Raw genomic sequence first — 21,109 nt, forward strand, 5'->3', positions numbered from 1 at the left:
CTGTGAAATGGACATATATAGCTTTGTAGACATTTAATTTTACAATTCATTAGGATCTATCGGGGTAACGCAGACCATGACTGAAGTAATCATTAAATCCAACAAGACCATAAACTCCAGCAGACAAAAAAAAAAATCATTTTTTTTCACCTGAAGTTTCCCAGAAACAAACAAGACAAAACACTACAATAAATTTCTTTCGAATGGGAAGAAATACAACAAATCAACACACACTGTTCTTTCATACTGAGATACAAAACATGGATACCAATATTTCCTACTTCTGAGGAGATTTTTACAATTTAATCCAAGAGGTTAATTACTAACAACAAAGCTTAACAAGGTGATTTTGTTTCCTTAATGATACCTATAAATATCCTTAGAACCTTGATACTATCAATATACCTCTAAAAATTGTGTAAGATACAGCCTTTCACTAATGCCTCTCAGGGTTTTTTGTTGGAATTGTTAGTGAAAACCACGTGAGGTTTGACTGAGGTCACATATATCCATCTAATTGAATGTTTTTGACCTGAACTAAATCAATGCCATTTGATCAAGAAACCAGACAAAAATAGGTGTTCCCTCAAACTTTCAGGACTGTCCTGTTGGCTGTAGATGACCAGCAGATTGTGCATACCTACTGTTAGGTATAGCCATCGTTATACAAATCAAACATGTTTTCACAAACTATTACGAGAAACACCTTGCTCAATGTATATGAATGGTCTGCTTCCAACTTACAAGTTGATTGTGTGGGTAGAAATTAGATGTGACAAACTATTTAACGGCATTTCAGTACCTATGCACAAGAGAATGCATAGTATATGAAGAAAGAGTAAGACTGATTAACTTAAAACTTGTGATGATTTTTAGAATCCTCTCAACATCATCCCAGTTTTAATTTCTCACTTCTATGAACTAAGCCAAATCAAATCATTCTAAGGGAATGAAAGGAGTATACAAAGCATCAGGTACACGTTGCAAACAAATATTACCCCAAAACAGTCCTCGTGTTTTCTACTGTTATAGATAAGCATGTCAAAAACCACCTAGAACCATAACCTAAAATATTATTGGCTGGCAAACTCTTTGATTTAAATAACATACTTTTGCATGACCTGCCATCACTCCCCAAGATGAAGCCAGTCCTGCAGCGACAAGTCCGTGCTTTGTAGGTGCTGCTGAGCAGACAGATGTGCGAACATCCCCCCAGCATTCCATACGGGTCCACTTCACACGCGTGGCTTCTGACTACGGCCAGTGAAAAAAAACCACGATTGAAATCCATTTAAAACAAGATAATCAGACGCATCGGCATGTAGAAAGTTTAGACGGGAGGAAAAAAAAAAAAAAGGGAATTTGCGTCACAATAAATCATCCCCCAGAATGTAACTACAAAATCAGGTGTTTTTATAAGATGATACCCAAAAGAAACAAGTAATCCAAAGGGCCATTTTGTGGCTATCAAGCCATATACATTGTTATATGTGATCACCCCTTTTTGAACAAGCTTGTGCACATGGTCTGCCAGGCAGCACTGCCCTGGGGTAGCTGGTGCTTTTCCCCTTTATTTATTTCTTCGGTTCATTTGGTTGGTTGGCTTTTTGAGACCTGAGTGAAGCCCGTGCCAACACAGTTTGCTATTTATTCAACTCCATTAGACAGCACATTTCTAGGGCAGATACCTGTGCAGAAACTAAAAAACAGAATGAGCCTTGTAGTGTTTTTTCCATATTTGCACAGTTGGGACATAAATCCAGCTGCAGAGACCAAATAATTCCTTTCCCTTGACTTCATATTTTCAAATGCGCCATTGTAGATTAGCAGACTAATATAGCAAATTCAATTTTTATTTCTCTTTAACTTAAATAAATCTGATGAGAAAACAAAATCTACCTTGCTATCCTACATTTACTAAGCTGGCTTACAACAGGCCAGCAGTATTTTAGCTCTAAAAGGGATTTCTCTCTTCTTTTTCCTTTCCCTTAAGCTTTTCAGTTGTTTCAAAAAAAAAAAAAAGTAATCAAGTGGTTGAAGGTCGATACTGTTAAAGGTATACAGAAACTCAACCAAGCTGAGACAACTATTACAGCAAATCTTGACAAGCAGCAAACATGTCCATTCAAAACAAAAGAAGTATTGGAGCGAACAAAGGGCAAGAAGAACAGAGTAATCACAGGATGTAATAAACGATTACACTGTGCTCATGTCTCCCCTCTACTCCACCTCTCCGACTCCCTCAGGGGTACGAGAGGGAGCCTAGAGCAAGCAAAGAGGCTTTGCAGCCTCCTCCCAACACCGACATCTGCAAATCAACACCCTCAGCTATCAGGTGAAAATTAGTTCACCCTGTCTACATCAAGCTAGAGTTTGCTCCCACTTCAGAAACTTCTCTAAAAGCAGCCTGTCTCTTTAATAACATTGATGTTGATCAGCAGAATTGATGCATTAGCTCCTCTGTCCAAACAGTCACTGCAACAATTTATTGCTATCAGCCACGTAAACAAAATCCCCTAAAGTATTGCTGTAATCATTTAGGATCTTGCCATCTTTGCACAAAGTTCCACCAATCACACAGCTGTTCTCAATGCAGAAAGTATGAGATCAGAGCCACGATCAGAGTCATACAAGTCTACAGGCCTCATAAATCGCTATTTTACCAAAAATTCTGAAACGATAAACAGTTTTTCATTATAGACAAAAACGAAGATTTCATTCGCAGAAGTAAAAAGTGATATTTATACAAATCAAGGAAAACTTAAGTGATTGCGGTGCTGGCAGCCAGGCTCGCCAGCTGCCCACATCTCGGTGCTTTTTTGGAAACCTTGCAAACGGAGGAGGCTCTTGGGGTTTGCTGTCGGTCTTAAAGGGGGCCCAGAGAAACCAGGAATCTCTGAGGTCAGACACCCAAGCATGTGGACGGTACTGAGGATCTCACAATTTTGGAAGGTGTTAAATTCTGAATGTGTTGAGTGTGTGGAGCCAGAACACTTGCAGACCAGGGCTCCTTGGGGGTTCTCCAAGCTCAGGAGCTTGGAGATGCAGGAGAACTGGCAGAAAGCACATCCCAAATCGGGCACATGAAGAAGCAACAGAGTTTTGCCACAATGACAAATTTTCACTGCGTTTTCCAATACATTTTTCTGGAAGAACCTTTTCAACTAGATATCCACCTAAGATCTAGTCTTACGTTTCCTGGAAAGAGGAATTTGGATCTTACCTGCTGTTTGAGTTCTCTTCTGGTACACACGGATCTCTTTAGCATTGTCAAGTCTCGCCAGAGACTGAACGTCAGTTCCATTATATCTGTTTATTTGTAAAATGCTGAGGTTATCTGAATTAACTGTATATAAATAGTTTTCAAATACTGCCAAACCACGAAGATGCCTAATCTGGAAAACAAAAAAAATACATTATTTTAGCTGAATATTTTAGGTGTATCTATGATTTGTAAACAAACATCACTGTGTACGTACTAAACTGTACAAAAGGATTTCTGAATATGTCCGTACATATTTGTACATATTAACACAAACTACACTACAAGTATAGCTCCCATTCTCGTAGTCTGAAGTGTATAATTAGAAAAACTTTGTAAAAGAAAGGCAGAAAATTCAAAATATTTAGCAATCCAAATTTACTTATCTTCTGAATTTCCCCGTTTCTCTGTCTTTTAAATCAAAAACTCCTGCATACTTTGTTATGTGCAACAACTTATTTTAGTATTAACTCATAATAAGAAGATAAATTAATATTAACTACTACTAACTAAAAACATGGATATTTAAAACACAGTTTATAGGTTGAATTGATGTATTTTTTATTATGTTATAATGAAAACAAGGCAAATAGTGCAGGATATAATCACTGAATATTTTATTAAGTAAATAAATTAATAAACAAATTCCATCAGCTATATTTGTGTTCAAACCTCTGAACATGCTCGTGGTCACACGATACTTGCGACTTGTTTCTCAAAAAGTGAATTCTGAAATTGTATTAATCTGTGGTCTGTCTGGGCCCATTGAGTAAAATTACCCAACGTAACTTAGTCAGCCAATCACAGCTCAAACCTGATGTGTTCGATAATCTAGTGGTTGTACTTGATTTATAAATTGAGAAAACATAAAATATCTCACTGATGATTTTGAAAACAGAACAAATTTGGGAGAATTTGTTGGCAGATGTTCAGATACCCACAGGCTGAATATCTTACTAGTTCAATCAATAAACTGCTCACCACAAAGTATTTACTTAGCTTTTTTATGCACAAATTCAGACATACGACCAACAAAAAAAACCATAGGCAACGCCTGTCATACATCAAAAAATATTTCAGTCCTTTCTGGAAATTACCCTGCAGGTGGCCAAATTTTGACATCGTATTCTGCCCTTACCGAGAGAAAAAAAAAATACATTGAGAACAATGGAAGTGTTTGATTAAAACCCAATAGAAATTCAATCCAATTATATTAAGACAGAAAATAAAAGAGCCTTGAAAATAATGATGCATCTGTAGCAAATTGTTGAATTCTCCTCTGCATTATAATCCTTTCTTCCCTATTTCCATTTGCACTCAGTTTAAAGCTTTATTATTCAACTCCTGTTAAGAGCTTTTTCTGTATTTACACTATTAAAGCTATGTGACTATTTTACAATGCCTTTTATAATGACTTAATTCTTTGTATTTAATTTATGCATGTGTTGTGTTTTGTGTCTCATGAAGCTTTATTGCTATCCTATGCATGAATGGAAATGTTGCTTTCTACAACAAAGACTATCAACCATAAAAGCCCATATCACTTGGAAAGCATGTCTTTTGATACACTTGCACTCATGAAATAAACTTCAATCCCTAAAATTTGTTTAAAATAGTTTTCTAGTCTATTGTTTCCTTGGACTAATGACGAGTAACCTGGAGTAACAGCCACTCTAAATCCTGGCAAATGCAGGCACAAAAGCCAGTATAATTACTTATTTTTCATGTGAGTGGAAAGACAACCAGTGTGCTGCTCCTTTCGTGATAGCAGCGACACACTGAGAGGCCAAACTTTTCAATACTCATCACCCATATTGAAAGAACCAGACATCCCTCTCCTTTCTTAGCCAGTTTAGAGAAAAAGAAACCCTGTGAACTTGATAGAGTCCTCTTTCACATCTAAATTTCAGAAAGAAGAGAAAGAACAAGAAAGTCTCTCCTATGACACCAGCATAACTTAGTTACAAGCCTGCAAAATATCTGCTAGCCACTTCTGAAAATGGCTTTCTTTTTTAAAGTAGCTATTCCAAAATGTTACTTGGAGGCGGGGGGAAGTTTACAAGATCTGTTATTCCAGAACAACTGGCTAAAGACTGAGAGTAATTTAGTAAAAAAAAAACAGGTGTTTGCTACCTAGCCAGTTGACCCAGACTGTTTTTTGTCACATTTTCCGTCTATTTTTAAATGGTAGTTATGCTAACCAGCTGTCTCTTGGTAACATTTGGAAGCAAGGAAAGAATGACAGCAGAACAGGTAAAATGTTTGTCCTGTCTGTACATTTTTTACACACTGTTTAACCGCAGGCAGATGCAGATGTGCACATGGTACCCACACCAGCTCTCAGAGTCCAAGCAGCAACCTGGAATTGGTTGGTCTTTGCTAATTTTCTGTCAATTTACATAAGCCCCACAACTGCCAGGGAATTCTTCCTTTCCCCGCTACCCACTACCCGGCTCTCCACGCTGCAGCAACAATAACCGATTTATATACTCCTGCTGCAAGACTCATACAGTCTCACATTTATATTTATGACTCCAAACATCTGCATCAACATGGAAAAGCATCAACAAAATATGATTTAAGGGCACCCAGATTGGTTTGAACAGGTGAATAGCTTTTGCTACTCTGTTTCTTTCACATTCTCGTGCCTGTTAGTCTTTTCTTCCTGAATTGGCAAGGACATCTTCTTGTCACTAATAATTTATTCCCCAGTTATCTTTCCATCACCCCATATTTTCCCTCCTGAAGTCTTTTACAGTGGGGAGTGTGACACTCAGGTGTCGCATTGTCCATGACACACTGCATGGAACCTTGTCCATAGGTTGCAAAACGGGCTAAATTGCAAATAAAGCAAAACATGCAGATGGATCTTTTAACGTCTAATACATTTGAACTAAAAAGACTAAAAAAATCGGAAATTACTGTAACTGTTGGCATCATGTACAGCATTCCACACGTTCATTTATTGATATAATTACTAATTTGCAAATAAATACCTACTTGTCTGCCTTTAATTATTGTGTGCCTCTTCCTCCCTTGATAGTCAACAACTTCCACACTGTCCAGATATATGTCAACCCAGTACACATATTTATTGATGAGGTCTAGTGCAAGAGCAGTTGGCTGTTCAATTTTAGAGTCTACTATCCACGTCCTGTTCATTCCATCCATGTCACATCTCTCAACCTTGGCAGCATTCCCGTAGTCTGTAAAGAAAAGCTTTCTGTTGAAAGAAAACAAGATGATGTAAGTTGCAAAGGGTGTGAGCAGAGTGTAAAGCTCCTGGTGGCTCTGTGCAAAGTAAGTTTTTGTTCTTCCTCGTTTCAGAGCATTCATCTCTCGATCACCCATATAAGCCATATTGATAATCGTATAATTAGAAAAAAAAAAATCACTACGTCTTCTAACAAATTCGCAATTACACAGAATTTTCATTCAAACAAAACATACAGAAGTCCTGAATATATTTCCTTACACCACAGATACATAATTTAATAATTGTCTTTTAAATGGATGGCATTCATATATCCAGAGAATACATTGCAATCTCAAATATCTCTTTAAGTATTATACAAAATGGCAAGATAGTTACAAAAAGCAGAGTGGTCAAACCACAAAGCACTTACATGGTTTGGAGAATAATTCATTGCACATAAGGTATAATAAATACAGTGAGTCACACTGTCGGGTTTTTGGAAAATATGTTTCTAAAGGAGGTGCTTTAGTTTGTAGTGCATTTGTACCCAGTCTTTGTTTGCACAAATCCAAGGAGTCATTCCATCCAAGAATAATGGGAAACTATCAAAGACTTCAAATTGCTGCTTAAGCTTCCTAACCTGATACTTGATTAGCATTCACTGGGTTTAGTATAGGCAAATCAATTTTGATTAGCCTGACAATATTTTAACAAGATTACCTATTTGGGAGACTAAATTACACTTGCAAGCTGAAGACCACCTTGCCATGACTTTAACATGCTGTAAAGAATAATCTGATTCCAGACCGAATATTACTAAAACTACTCTGAGAATCAGGATTTCATTTTCTAAATGAAGTGAATTATCTCCTGGTTATTACCACTAATAGGAATAACATTGGATCAATAGCATATAAACCTTGAAATATTTTTGTGTTAACCAGTAATAATTTATAGCCTTGTAACCTCTCATAGAAATTCAGCATTGTAGTATGTTTTAGGCTGGAAAGAATAAATATTTGCTAAATAGCCAAATGAGACCCATATCCTTTATTATTACCATCTTCAAATAAATAAGAATACATTTTAAATGTAGTTAAAGTGTTTCATGTGCCAAATATGTAAATGAAAATGCATTAAAAGTATTAAAGACAGTAGAATTATCGATAGTATATGTACAGCAGCTGTCATATGCCAAAATGAATTGATCACGGAATCATAAAACGGGGCTTGAGGAGAATTTGAAAGGTCATGTAATCCATCATCAGGCCATAAGGCAGAATAAACTTTACCTATAACATTCCTGAGGGATAACTCCATTCCTGACAGGGATTTCTATTTATCAAAATCATTTTGAATTCCTGTCTTGTCCTTCATTGTAACTCTGTATCCCAGCTGTACTTTAAGAACATTTAAAAAAAACCACACACTTAACATTCAGGTCCATATAAATCAAAATGTTCACACTACAGATGATGTACAAAATAAAAATTATGTCTGCAAAGGAAATGTTTAATTTGGAAAGAAAAGATACACAGAACTGTGTGTATATATATGTGTATACACATATACATACGTGTATATACGTATTTCATCAGCAATAACAATGACAACACCTGTAAGTTGTTAAAATATTACATATACTCTAGTCTACAATCTGTACATCTGGATATTTGAATTAGGTTATTTAATGGAATTTTGTATCTCAAGACTCAATAATTCAAATAAAGTTGATTTTGCAATCACAGAACGAAATGGGTTTGCTGTGATCAGGCACATGCACATGTGTGTGTATATATAAATACTCATACATACAGTGACTACAAAGACCTGATGCTTGACTTCATACTGACTCTTTACTTGATTGCTTAATGCAGTTTTCTTATACAAGATTCAAGATTTTTACGTGATCACAAAAAAGACTAAAATACAATTTTGTATGCCAATAACAAACAGATACAGTAAAGATTATCTGATTTAAGATGCTTCTCCAGCTTTCAGGGATAGGGCATCAATTCGTTTTCTTAATATCTGTTTTATATTAACATCATTTGTGCTAGGAAGATAGCATGACTTCACCTGTAAATGATTCTTTTCATTTTAAAAAAAATCATCACTCTTCTCCTGACAATAATAAAATTTTATCTTTTAATGAGACAGAACAAGAAAGTAGTTGCCTAACGGCTGCCGTATGATCAAAGTTTTCTGGAGATTAAATCAAGAAAACTAACTGCTCTGCCACGTAATCCTGAAATGCAATTCTGCATTTAAAGACTAATGCAGATTTCTTAGAATGAGGTTTAAATCGGAATTGCATTTATAACACATGAAGCTGACCCACAATTAAGCTGTATTTCCTTTGTCTTGGGAGTTCTCAAGGATACACTGCAGTAGTATTTACTTCAGCTCAAGATTAATATTCCTGCTCACAAATGGTGCTGAATTTGCCTATCCATTTTAAGCAGAGAGTAGTGAAATATTTTCTCAATTCACAGAGCAGTTTCCTGAGGAACAGTGGCCACGTGCATTCCCTGACCAGCGCGAGCACCGTGCGTTAGTACTGACCTCGAGGGACCAGCTCGGCCAGAGACAGAGCTGTGCCCATTACAGCATTTATTTCATGAGACTATCGATGAGGAGGTGTATTGAGGCTGCTATAAAATAGGAAAAGTTTGGCACTAAATTGAATTTTAGTAAGGCTTGTTATCTTTTGAAAGCTATAGACTTCTTCATGCATAGAAATTCTGAGTATTCTTCTAAGTCTTTGAAACTGTACAAACCTCATGTTCTGCCCATTGCTAACCAAGGACCATCTTCTTCATCAAGTCCAGGTGCTTTGCAGGCATCCTGTACTGCTCTTTTTTCCAGCTTCTTAAACTGACAAAAGTACTTTATTGTTTTGACCTGATGTTCATAGAGAAGCTCTCCCAGAATAGCTCTATTGTCCCAACAGTTAGGAATCTACATCTAACAACTCATGATGGTATCTTTAAGGCTAAATTATACCTAGTGATTTCTGCAGCACACTTCTTTGTATTCAACAGTTCTTTTCACCTGTCTTCCACTCCAAAGGTATTTCTCGATGGCAATCAAATTCGTTCACTCTCCCTCACAGCTAAGGATAGTCAAAGAAAGTCAACCTTTCCCATCTGAAAAGACAGGCTCTTTATGTTGCCCTTCCGTGCAGTTATTCCAATTTTAGGTCATGTTATTGAACACGTGTGGTCAGCACTGGACGCACTGTTCCAGAGAGGAGTTCGCCGGTGTCTGTACAACAACACTGTAACTTCCCCGCATCAGCTGGAGATTCAGCCATCACCAGATGACACTGGCTATTTTCACAGCTCTATTACACTCCTGATTTACAGTCACCCTCTCACCAGCTATGACACACATCCTCCTCCCTCTGCCGGTTTCCCAAGGTTTAGCTGACTTTCTCCAGCCTACAAAATACAACCCGCGTCATACCTTACCAACTTAAGTCTTGAAAAGTTACGGTTGGAGTTTTTCCAACAGGAGTTTGGTTTCAGGTAGGAAAACAGAGGAAACATTTCCTCTGCATCTGAGCAACAAAAATCTCTCTAACATTTTAAGATACCCTCACTGACAAACCTACTGACTACAAATACCAATGAAGTCATGTTTCCAAATAGAACTAATTCCAGAGAAGAACGCCATCACGAGACAGAACTGACAGTGAACTTCCCAGTCCCTGTTCTCATATTGGTGGTCACAGATGATCTTTCCTTTGTTATCAGGCCCCAAAAAGACAGGAGGGCCTCAAAAGGTCTGCTGTTCATCCCCAACAAAGACATCTGTCCTGGACAGACGCTTCCTTTCAGATCCAGATATTATAGTTACTGTCACAGTTCAGCTGCCAAACGCTATACACCTCCCTTATCACCACTGGTTTTGTCCAGCAACTTCTCTCTTGTCACTTGCTTTAGTTTTTCAAGCCTCTCGTCGCCACATTCATAATCCACCTATTTAACTAGCAACGAAAGAAATATATTTTCTTTGTAAAGCTATGATGGGCATCTGGATGACTGAAAACTGTTAATTTCTAAGGCACCTAAGAAGCCAAATACTATATAGGACAATCAGATGTTTAGGGGAGCAAATTTCACAATTCTGCAACTCTCTGCCAAAAAACTCCCACCACCCATGTATGGAAGAGTATTATAAGGTATCATGGAGTAGTTTTCAACTTTTTTCCTGACAGATACAACTGTGCTTCACAGTTGAACGTATTCACATGCCATTATTATTGTTTTTCATTCTTTATTTCCCTCCTCAGTCTCTCATTGCCCTTTGTAACAGGACGAGGTACAATCGTCACTATGTCCAGAAGCTCAATCTATTCAGGCCTCAGACTCTAACCTGTTCCCTATATAATTCACCAGCCAGCCTGTTCCCACTTCTTGCTCCTTTAATTCCCAGGTTGGCTTTTAAACCTCAAGTGCTCCTTCAGTGGAGCTTGGAAGAGGAATGTTCTTGCACAGTAACCTCAGTCCCTTACGAGGAAAAGCAAAACCCAATGTCAGGCATGCCCAAGTAGACAAGAGGTACAGAACATAAACCTTCATACATCTGACAGAGTGGTGTGGTGTGAGACCAAATGCAAGAGTGAAGGCTAAATGGAATCAGGTACCAAAACACTTCAATCACAGATGTGTCCAAATTACACACCCTTTCCCCATTCCATGGGAGGGAAGATGTGGAATCCTATAGAGTTACCTAAAGCTCATAGGTTAACACTACTGTCAACGTATCCCAACCAGTGCCAAGCTGCCACATAGTAATGAAAAGGCAATACCAGGGAAAATAGCATTTTTTGCCTCTCCATCTGTTTCTCTCCTCCTCTGGTCTTCTCTTATCAGAGATAAAGATGTATTAGCATAAGCACTACTTGGTAGGAAAAGGATAAAGATTACAAATGCAGAGACATTTAAAGGGTAGCGCCTTCTACTTAAGCTGAAGAACCAGAAGGGATGTTCTTCTGGCGCAATTACGAGTCCAGTAGCTTCATCTCAAGGAGGTGGGAATTGCTGGGGCAGATTTTGAAGGGAAGAATGACAGAACTTGGCAGTTCTTAGGGCAGAGTCAACTGCAATGCAATATTATCCGAGATAAATTATTATAGTACATATAGAAAGAAGGCAACTTTCTTAGATAAAGTTACTGCCATGGACAAGATCTATCCAGATTTAAGTAACAGGAGCCAAGAGTAGAAAGAACAGTGTTTAATTTTCAGAAATTACACTGAAAGGATCATTATCAAGACAGAAATCTAGTAAGTATATTCCGCTGATCTTGGGAAAATGGATGAGTGGCAAGTTAGCGCTTTTTTTCTAATTTAGAAGAGGGAATACAGTGTGAGTAAAAAAAAAAAAATTTCTGAACTGCAGTAATGGAAATGGGGTGCAATTCAATCAGTTTAAAACCTAAAGAGAAGACCATTGGCATTGAGTGGCAGCAGCCAGACATACTGTAGGACAAACTGTGATCACAGAAAGACACGCTGCAGAATAACTAAAATCATGGGCACCGTGGCAAACAGGGAACCTTCTTCAGAGGTGATCACAAGACCCAATTAAAAGGACTATGTGAAAATATCTGTGAGGTTCTTCACTTGCAAAATTAAAGATTATGGTATCAGGTGATCTACATACTGGATTACCAAAAGGGGACTGCCGTGCAGTTCTGTGTCTGATTTCTACTACATTTAATCAAAATGAATGTGATTTGATTTAATTTAATTTACACTGCATTTAATTCACAGTATGCTTTATAGCCTGGTCCTGGAAGATTTTTCCCCTCTGTTGACTTCTAAGTCGATTTCTGGGTTCAATGTTTTTCTTTTTCATCTGCATCTAAAGCAAAACAAAAAAACCAAACAAATAAAAAAATCAGCCACACTTGGACTTAGCCCATTGTTGGTACTAAACAAGCCACGGCCCTTAGTGAACTAGACAAATTTTAGGTACATGAACAGCACTACTTGCTGTAAAGCAATCGGCAGATTTGGGGCAAAGGCAAAATTCTCCCCAGGGTGGGAACATAAAAGCCATTGAATTTGGGCATTTGGGTTCCCCCCACCTTCTTTCTAGTACAATGCAGCATCCATCACCCTTGCAATCCACAATATTTTAGGGCACACAGAAAACATCAGGCTCTCGAGTAACAAGCCTTAATTTTTGTAACTGATTTTGGAAGGAAATACTGGATGGACATTTTTCGTACTACATAGGAGTAAAATTCTATTAAAGCTCCTCCACGATTTCTGCAATGTAAGGGAGGGCACATGTTCCAAATGTTCCCGGTATGTTGGAACCCTAGCAATGAGTGCATAAGAGTAAAATAATAATGGTTTCTCCTCAGAAATAGCTGCAGATTTAGTGCCACATGGGAAGCAGCACAGAGCCGAGCTGCAAGTAAAAGTAAAACCCAGTTAGACAACTCATTTTCAGCCAAGCTCAAATCGCTGCTGGTTGCACAACAGAACACAGGCAAAAATCAGCAAAAGCTCAACCCAAATGCCTCAGGGAGGACATCTGCAATGAAATATCTTTCTCTGTACACAGAAATCACCAGTTCAGACAAAGGTTTTGTTATTTGCGGTACCAGGGATGGCAGCCTGGGCAGCGAACAGGGTGAGTGGCTGTGAATTTGGGGACGGATTAAAAAAAAAAAAAAAAAAAAAAGGAGCAAATCTGGTTCACTGGTAAAGTAGCTACAAATTGTCATTGAACGGAGCAGCGCAATATGGGAGAAAAAGAGAAAAATCCTGCAACTATTTTTCTTTCTTTTTTTTTTCCTACTAAAACTGTCCCTGTACAGAAATATGCATAGTATAAAGCTCAGCTTGCCACCAACAGGACCCCCACAATATAACTTCCCTACGCACACAGAAATACATATTTTCAGAGATGTTACAAAGTGAATGTAATACGATAATTCAAGACTCTGATTTGTTATATTGCTACTACTGTGCTTTACTATTGTTTGAGCTTATTAAAACTAAAACTCGCATAGATTTTTTCAGGATTAACCCTTTCCATTTCTGAGGGGATAAAGCCTTCACTTTCTTTTGCCTGAGGAATGGCAATCAAATATATACAAAATAAAGCTTTTTAAAGGTCATAATGAACCTTGAAATATTCTGTCCCTTCTGTTTTCCACCCAAATCTGCTTTCTCTGCAGGGAGGGAACTGCAAATGACTCTCCAGAGTGCCCATCTACCATCGCTGGGTGCAGCAGAAATAATATATGATAGTGAGATGTACGGCAAACTTTCTGTCTTATGATGTCTTTTCACAGTTTCAATTTTCTCTCGCAATCTAAACTTCTTCACACTTGGAGTAAACATGTAGAAAACCCATATCAGCCCTACCATATTGTCTGTCTTGCTTCACTTATGAATAGGTGCGAGTTTCTGTACATGCTAAAAAAATGCACGGCTGGAATATAACACCAATAAATCAAAGACGAACACCCACAGAAATGAAAATTCAATTCATAGGTTTTGCTAGAAGATATTAATAAAAAAGAAAAATATTTTTTAAAAGATTAAAAAGTTTGTCTTGCACTCATTCTTGTCATCATAGTGAAGTCTGTTTTTTTCCCCCATTGCACAAGAAGATTACAGCTGTGAGACGTATACTTGAAAAAATGCATCCCTTAGCATATATAAAATTTATATTTGCTTAATCTGCTTTCTGTCTGAATACAATTCCATATCCTTTCGTTAAAGCCATGTAATTACCTTGACTAATTTTGTGCAGCAATGGCACATTTTCATTGTATCTCTTTCTTCTGAACAAACAAATGCCTCAATTTTGGAAATCTGTTCTCAATATAAAATTTTACTAAGTCAAACATTTACCTTTTATGTCACTTTTCCATAAATACATGCAAAGTTTTAATAGCTGCTATTTTTAATTGAAAGACATTGCAGATGTATTCATGGATTCATTAAGGGCCCTGATCATTAGTATTTTATTTGTCAAGTTATTGCCATTCATCTGAAACTGTGTGGATTCGGATTTAAATCAGATGCAGAAATCTGGGAGTCCTTTCAGACTGTACATGTACTTGCCCACGTGTTACTACAAGCTCATCAGTTCGAATAAGAATGAAGAAACATTGATTATTCCCAGTTTATCACAAACCAGCTGTGTCAAATCGCTGTGATGATCCACGGATAAAAGACACTCAAACTGGCATGTAAAATGGTTTTGTACCATCACTTAAGTAGTCTTTTAACATGACAGCCAAAAGGTAGCAAGAACTCTTTGTAATATTTTAAAAGTAATATATATAAACCCCCATCTATTTCACAAACAGACTTTTATATATTTATAAAATGCATGTTTACATCCAAACCACACATACTGCTTTTAGTTACACTTAAATATATAACTCTGAGCCTGGGGAGAACATGATGATGAATATAGTTCTTAGACTATCCTGAGTAATTATTTCTGAGGATTAGATGGCTAATTTCAACTGCTGCATATTTTATCAAATATACAAGATGCAGTCATTGGAAACAGAGTCTGACGTATACCTGTCAAACTCAACTAGAGATCTGTATTTTTCATGCAATATTTTTTATTATTCTGTTTTGAATTATTTCTGGAACAACAAGATGGTGCCACTTGACCCTTTATAGTATTTACACAAACCAAAGTACATAGCAGAATAAGCATACCCAAATACTTATTTTCAAAGATTTAATTAGAATTGTACTGAACCTCTTTCACAGAAAAAATAAACACAGTACTTTTCCTGAAGCTATTTAATTTTCACAATATATTATTATATGCAGTCAGACCCTATTTTTTTCTTCCACTTAATAAACAACCTTTTCCTTCAGCTGAACAGAGACAATTTTTGAAATTACTTTTTAAGAACAGGATTTTGGGGGGTGAGGGGAAGTTGTCGTTATTGTTTAGTACCTGTAGGGAAAAAAACCAACTCCTGAAAGTGTGTCTGACTTGCAGCCTGATGAAACTCAGACTAAAAGGAAAAAGTCCAGAGCTTGGTGGGTTTAACTTCTGTCCTAAAGCCAAGTTCAGCTCCGGAGCAAATCAGGATGGCACCAGCAGTAAGTGGCTTTCTACAAATGACTGTCTAAACACAGAAGGCTTTTATTTCCCAAACACAATCCCACTTCTCCAGTGGCTTTTCTTTCCCAGAATGCGAGACATGGCCCTTTCAAACCAGACTGAGACACAGCAATTTTATGGGCTGTTTTGGCTCTGTGAAATGCAAAAATTGTACCTGCTCAGTTTTCAGATTTAAAATCATGCTTTCTACATCACCTACATCTATCACAATACAGACATCAACTTTAAAATATGAATGCTTTATCTTGAAATTCGTGATTTGTCAAACAGCTTTTTCTATTTAGAGTTACAGGGAATGAAAACGGCAGCATTTTTGCAATATTAATTTCTTTAAAATTTATTGTTAACATGAAAAATAAATTATAACAGTTCTTCCACCTTGGTATTTCATGACCTATACCAGATTAAATGTCAGTAATAGCTGGCATTTGAGAACCTGTCTCATCCATCTTATACAGAAAATTCTACAATACTCATCATTATATAGGATTATATTAAATTAATCTAAAATCCACAGTTTGCAAGCTTTAGGAATCTCAAGGCTCCTCCTTCACAGGTTGACCTGATGAAAAGCTAGGATTACAATTAGAGGTGTACTCTTTAATTTCCGAAAGCTGCAGACCCCTGTTTTGAAAACTGATGATTTAAAGTTATGATGAATTAGTGGCCAACAGCACGGACGGGGATTTCTCCTCTCCAGCAAATTTGTGGAAGAAGAATACATCAGTGGCCATTAAATGCAACAAGGTTTCTAACTTCGAAAATGACAATACTGTACACCACTGGAAGCTGACAGGTTTGCTGTGGGAACCACTACTGTATGGTTGTTTTTTTCTTACTTTCTCATCTAAGTGTTGAATTTTGCCACAGCTATGAGAAGTCCCATATAGGATGCTATGCCAAGGGCTGTGCTAGTGCATTCTTCAGTACCACTGTTCTCCAGGCTCCTGGCTTAGATTTAAGTCATTAAATATACTCACAGTGACATCAACTCTGAAGATAATCTTGTATGAAGACAAAGGCTCTGCTGCAGAATAACTAAATTGTCAAAAATTACACTTTAAATTAATATTTAATATATATAATTTTAATTTTTATAAAAATATACTTTAAAGAAAACTTTAAACATGCTTATGATTTTCCTGTATGCCAAAGAGGAGCAAATCCATTTCATTTCGATCCATACAAGCAAACACTGCTAACACAATAAATCCTTACTCTAGTTTAAATTGTACATATGACTATTTAGCACAGTGTAGAATAGAAAAGGGACAGTCTGTATTTGACAGCAATGGACAGAGCTGATTTTCATCTCAACACGCAGCTTTCCTCTGGGATGAAGCCGTAAATTCTGAAGCTTGGGAATTACTACAATCTAATTGATGATTCGCATCTGTGAAAAGCAACAAGGAGCTACTCAGGGCTCACCAAGGGGAAAAAAAAAAAAAAGTATCTACCCAAAGTATAACAACTGTGCAAAATGAAATAAAACCAGATTTTCATCCAATGCTTCCATGTTCCTCTTTAGAAACCTTCTTTCTTTAATGTTTTTTTGTAAGGTAATAAATTCCAACGTGAATATTAGAACTTGCCCTACATCCTGAGCTTCTGATCAAATATCTCCTGCTGGGGAGATCGGTTCAGATGCTGCTGCTCCATGCAGGGCTTGTTAATGGCACATCTCCATGCGGGTCTGCAGAGCCCATCATCTGCCCAGCCAATGTCAGCAACAACTGAATTATTTGATGCCACGCCTCACTTTGGCATTTGGTGGCAAGTAAAGAAAAACAGGCGGTCCTGCTGCCTCATTAACTGCCAAAGAAAAAAAGTCATTTTCTCCCGCAAATTGTGCTTGCAAATTAAATTAAGAAACAAACAAACAAACAGTGTGGTCTGAAACAAAGATCATAGACAATGAATTATCATGTTAATAGAAAAAAAAACCAAGCATGTTTATACAGAACCATAATATTTGGAATTAGATTCGAAGTATTGTATTTGCAACATTTTAGCTCTTCTGAGATCAAAGACTCTTTAAATCTTCATGATATTTTTTCTTAAGTTGTTACAAAACAGAACTCAACTAAAGTGACAACTAAATTGGTTGTATTCCAACATGGAGAAGGCTTTAGTGGTTTTGCTGTTGGTATTCTGTCCTTGATCTTCTAACCTTTAATTTGCAGCAGCTAGTCCCCGTGGGAAGACAGAATTATTCACAATACTACTAATAATTAGTGTCTAATCACTAGAATTAATATGAAACTGCTGGAAAACTGTGTACATAAGCAGAATTTAAAGCAAATGAAAGCAGTTTTGAAAAAAAAAAAAAAAAACCAAAAACCAAAAAACACCAAAAAACCCAAGAAACCCACAAACATATCAACAACAGAATCTCAATTTTCACTTCCAAAAGTTGCCACAACTGAGACCCCACTGACGACTTGTGACATTACTGGTTATATTTCCACTGTGGCAGAGAATTTATACAAATAGTAATCACCCAAAAATGTTCATGTGTGCTGCTTTAGTTAGCAAATGTTATCTTTTCCTCAAAGTTTTACTGAATGCTATCAAGAGTAGAAAAACATTTCTATACATGGTGGTATCTAATAATAAGCAGATACCGATGGAAGTGCAACAGTAAATTAATGGAGGTTCTGACTTTTGATGCTCAAAGTGATTTTAATTGAGCTGAGACATGGAAACATGGTATCACACATAGAATCGTAAAATCATTTGGGTTGGAAGCGAGCCTCGTGATCATCAAGTCCAACCATAACCTAACTCTGGCACTAAACCATGTCCCTAAGAGCCTCATCTTTATGTCTTTTAAACCCCTCCAGGGATGGTGACTCCACCACTGCCCTGGGCAGCCTGTTCCAATGCCCGACAGCCCTTTCCGGGAAGAATTTTTTCCTAATATTCAATCTGAACCCTTCCTGGTGCACCTTGAGGCTATTCACTCTCATCCTATCACTTGCTACTTGGGAGAAGAGACCAACACCCTCATGCACCTACATTACTGAAATGATGGAACAATCATGTTACTCTGACATTTTTATGGCAAGTGACAAGATATGAAATAACAGCTTCCCCTGGTTGAGCATTGACACCAAGGTGGATTCCCCGGCTTGGGAGATCAGAAAGGAAGTGGTCATGGTGCTTCTAAGGGGGAACTTGAACATATTGCCACATCTTTTTATTTCACTACCACTTACCATCACATAATCATAAATTTAAGGCCTAAGTCAGCAGTTCACACAGCTGTTTGGAATCTGCGATATTGCCACTTTCGCTCAGCCAAGCTATGATAAGAGGTTATTTTTAAGATGTTATTTTTTGGTTCTGAGGCCTTCTGATACTTTTGAATTCATGGCAAAGACTAAATACACGTAACTTCTGAAAGCTGCATTATCCTCTCATTAAAAACAACTCTTTTGCCTATGACAGCGACCATCAAAAGTACTTTTTCCTGAGGGTCTATGGACACATATAGTTTGCTTTCAACAGCTTACTGCCTTGTCTTCCCTGACAATTTTCAGTAGAGATTAATTGATTCTTGATTAATATTTGTTGAGTCTTATATTCAGAACAGTAGTATATTGGTAACAATCATATAAAATGTATTCTGACACAGGTTATTGAAGGACTCTAGGGGCAAGGCTAATTCCCTAATGACCCCTTACATAAATGGGACAACGAGGGAACTGCTTTTCATCTTTTAAGTGTGAAGAAGGATTTGATAGACAAAGATTTGAATATTCATATTTCACTTATATATTTGTAAATACTAATCTGTGGTGTTTACTTCAGTGTAGGAAAAGTATAATGGCTTCCAGCCCTGCAGAATTCTTATTATATCATAGGAAGAATGACAAAAAGTTATTATCCTCCATTTATATAAACTTTATTTATCCATAAGTAAAATATGGTCGAGGGTATTAAATCCTTATCCAAAATTACACCTTATCACAGGACTCACATTAATGTCAACTAGTCAGAGTTAAATTTAATTCACTTAGAGAATCAACAGAAAGTATGAGAAGCTTAATAAGGCGATTTCCCCTCTGCAAGGGAACAAAATCTCATTTTTCTTAGTACAATGCTGATTAAGATCCAATATCGACAAACCACAGGCATAGAACCTGACAGTCAACTTCATTTTTTTTTTAATACATATTTCTGTTGGTGTTCATAGCTGTTCAATGAACAGCATGTGGACAATCAAATTGTATTCTTATAATAGTTTGAAAACGGATAAAGAATTGTTACTGTTCATGACAAACAGGGATAAGGATTAACCCATTTTACATCTTTTACTGGCCTTTCCTATCTCCTATTTATTCAAAAACATTTACAACTGTTCCAAAGATGAATGTTTTACAAACTGCTGTAACAGTACTTCTATCTTAAATAGTCTTGAAATATACAGTCTTAGTGACTACCCAAAATAATCTGTGCAAAACAAACTTCAACCAAAATTCACAACTTAAGATATCGCCAAGAAATACATACTGTGGTTTTACAATATCAGTAAAGCAAATTGGTGGCTTCTATTCCCATAGTATTCATAGGCAACTTCTAATCCTGTCTTATTTCACCTTTCGTAAGGATTACAAGGACTGCCTTTTTCCTTGTAAATTTTGCTTGACAAACAATTAGTATTCAGTATTAATGAATCTGGTTTGAGATTTTTTGGGAGCTGTTAATTGCCATGAGTGCAGGGCATGTCCAAAACTTGGAAGATCTGAAAGATGTTTGAAATTTTGCTTACATGTACACTTGAGTAGTTGGACTGAAATTTCCCATTTCGCTTGAGTGGATCACTCTAATCCTTACTGAATCATCTGCTGCTGTTTTCCACACGAAGCTGGTCTCATTTCAAGAACACTGAAAACATTCTTTACAGAAGAGCCATATCTGTTAGATACTTGCCATACCTGTTGGAGAATTTTGAACATAAGTACTGAATGAAACAAGAGACTGGGAAGCAACCTGGCAATCACGGGATTAAAGAGGCTTGATCAGCTGATCCAGAGGCACAACATCCACTTCTGCCCCAAACACACCATTTATTTATTTTTAAGATGTGGGCAGAAAGTATTATCGCAAAGTTATGCATTTTCTTTGTTTACAGAAATGAAGAAATAAAGACACAAAGACTCACAAAACAAAGACCCACAAAAACAGCCCTCCCTCTCTTCTCCAAAGAATGCATGAAACAACCAGCCAAATAATTTTCTCCATGTAACGACCTAAAAAAGACTATTTCAGGGGAATATTGGGAGAGGGAACGAGAGCCCTGCTATCTGTTTATATCTGACAGACACGTTCAGCTATGAGGTTGTGACTCCTGTTCCACACCTGCTTGTTCTTCTCTGGGGGCAAAGCAGAGTGTGTGACGGCATGTTTGGCATGGAAGGAACTCCAGAAAGTCACAAACAATTACCGAGTTAATGAAACAGAAAACTAAAGGCCATTTTACTACTTCCCTTCTCCTCCTACTCTCGTCCACTGCTG

General features: G+C 37.1%; 1 protein-coding gene across 1 annotated transcript in view; it reads right to left on the bottom strand.

The window, feature by feature from the left end:
• LRP1B (LDL receptor related protein 1B) overlaps nucleotides 1–21,109 on the bottom strand; it is a 527,248-nt gene that overhangs the window by 259,516 nt on the left and 246,623 nt on the right. The window contains exons 8-10 of the mRNA XM_065638136.1: nucleotides 6,263–6,485; nucleotides 3,224–3,395; nucleotides 1,111–1,254 (exon numbers count right to left, since the gene is read on the bottom strand). Coding sequence (XP_065494208.1) covers nucleotides 1,111–1,254; nucleotides 3,224–3,395; nucleotides 6,263–6,485 — 539 coding nt within the window. The remainder of the gene's footprint in view (nucleotides 1–1,110; nucleotides 1,255–3,223; nucleotides 3,396–6,262; nucleotides 6,486–21,109) is intronic.

This window comes from Caloenas nicobarica, chromosome 6, assembly GCF_036013445.1.
Source record: "Caloenas nicobarica isolate bCalNic1 chromosome 6, bCalNic1.hap1, whole genome shotgun sequence".
NCBI lineage: Eukaryota > Metazoa > Chordata > Aves > Columbiformes > Columbidae > Caloenas > Caloenas nicobarica.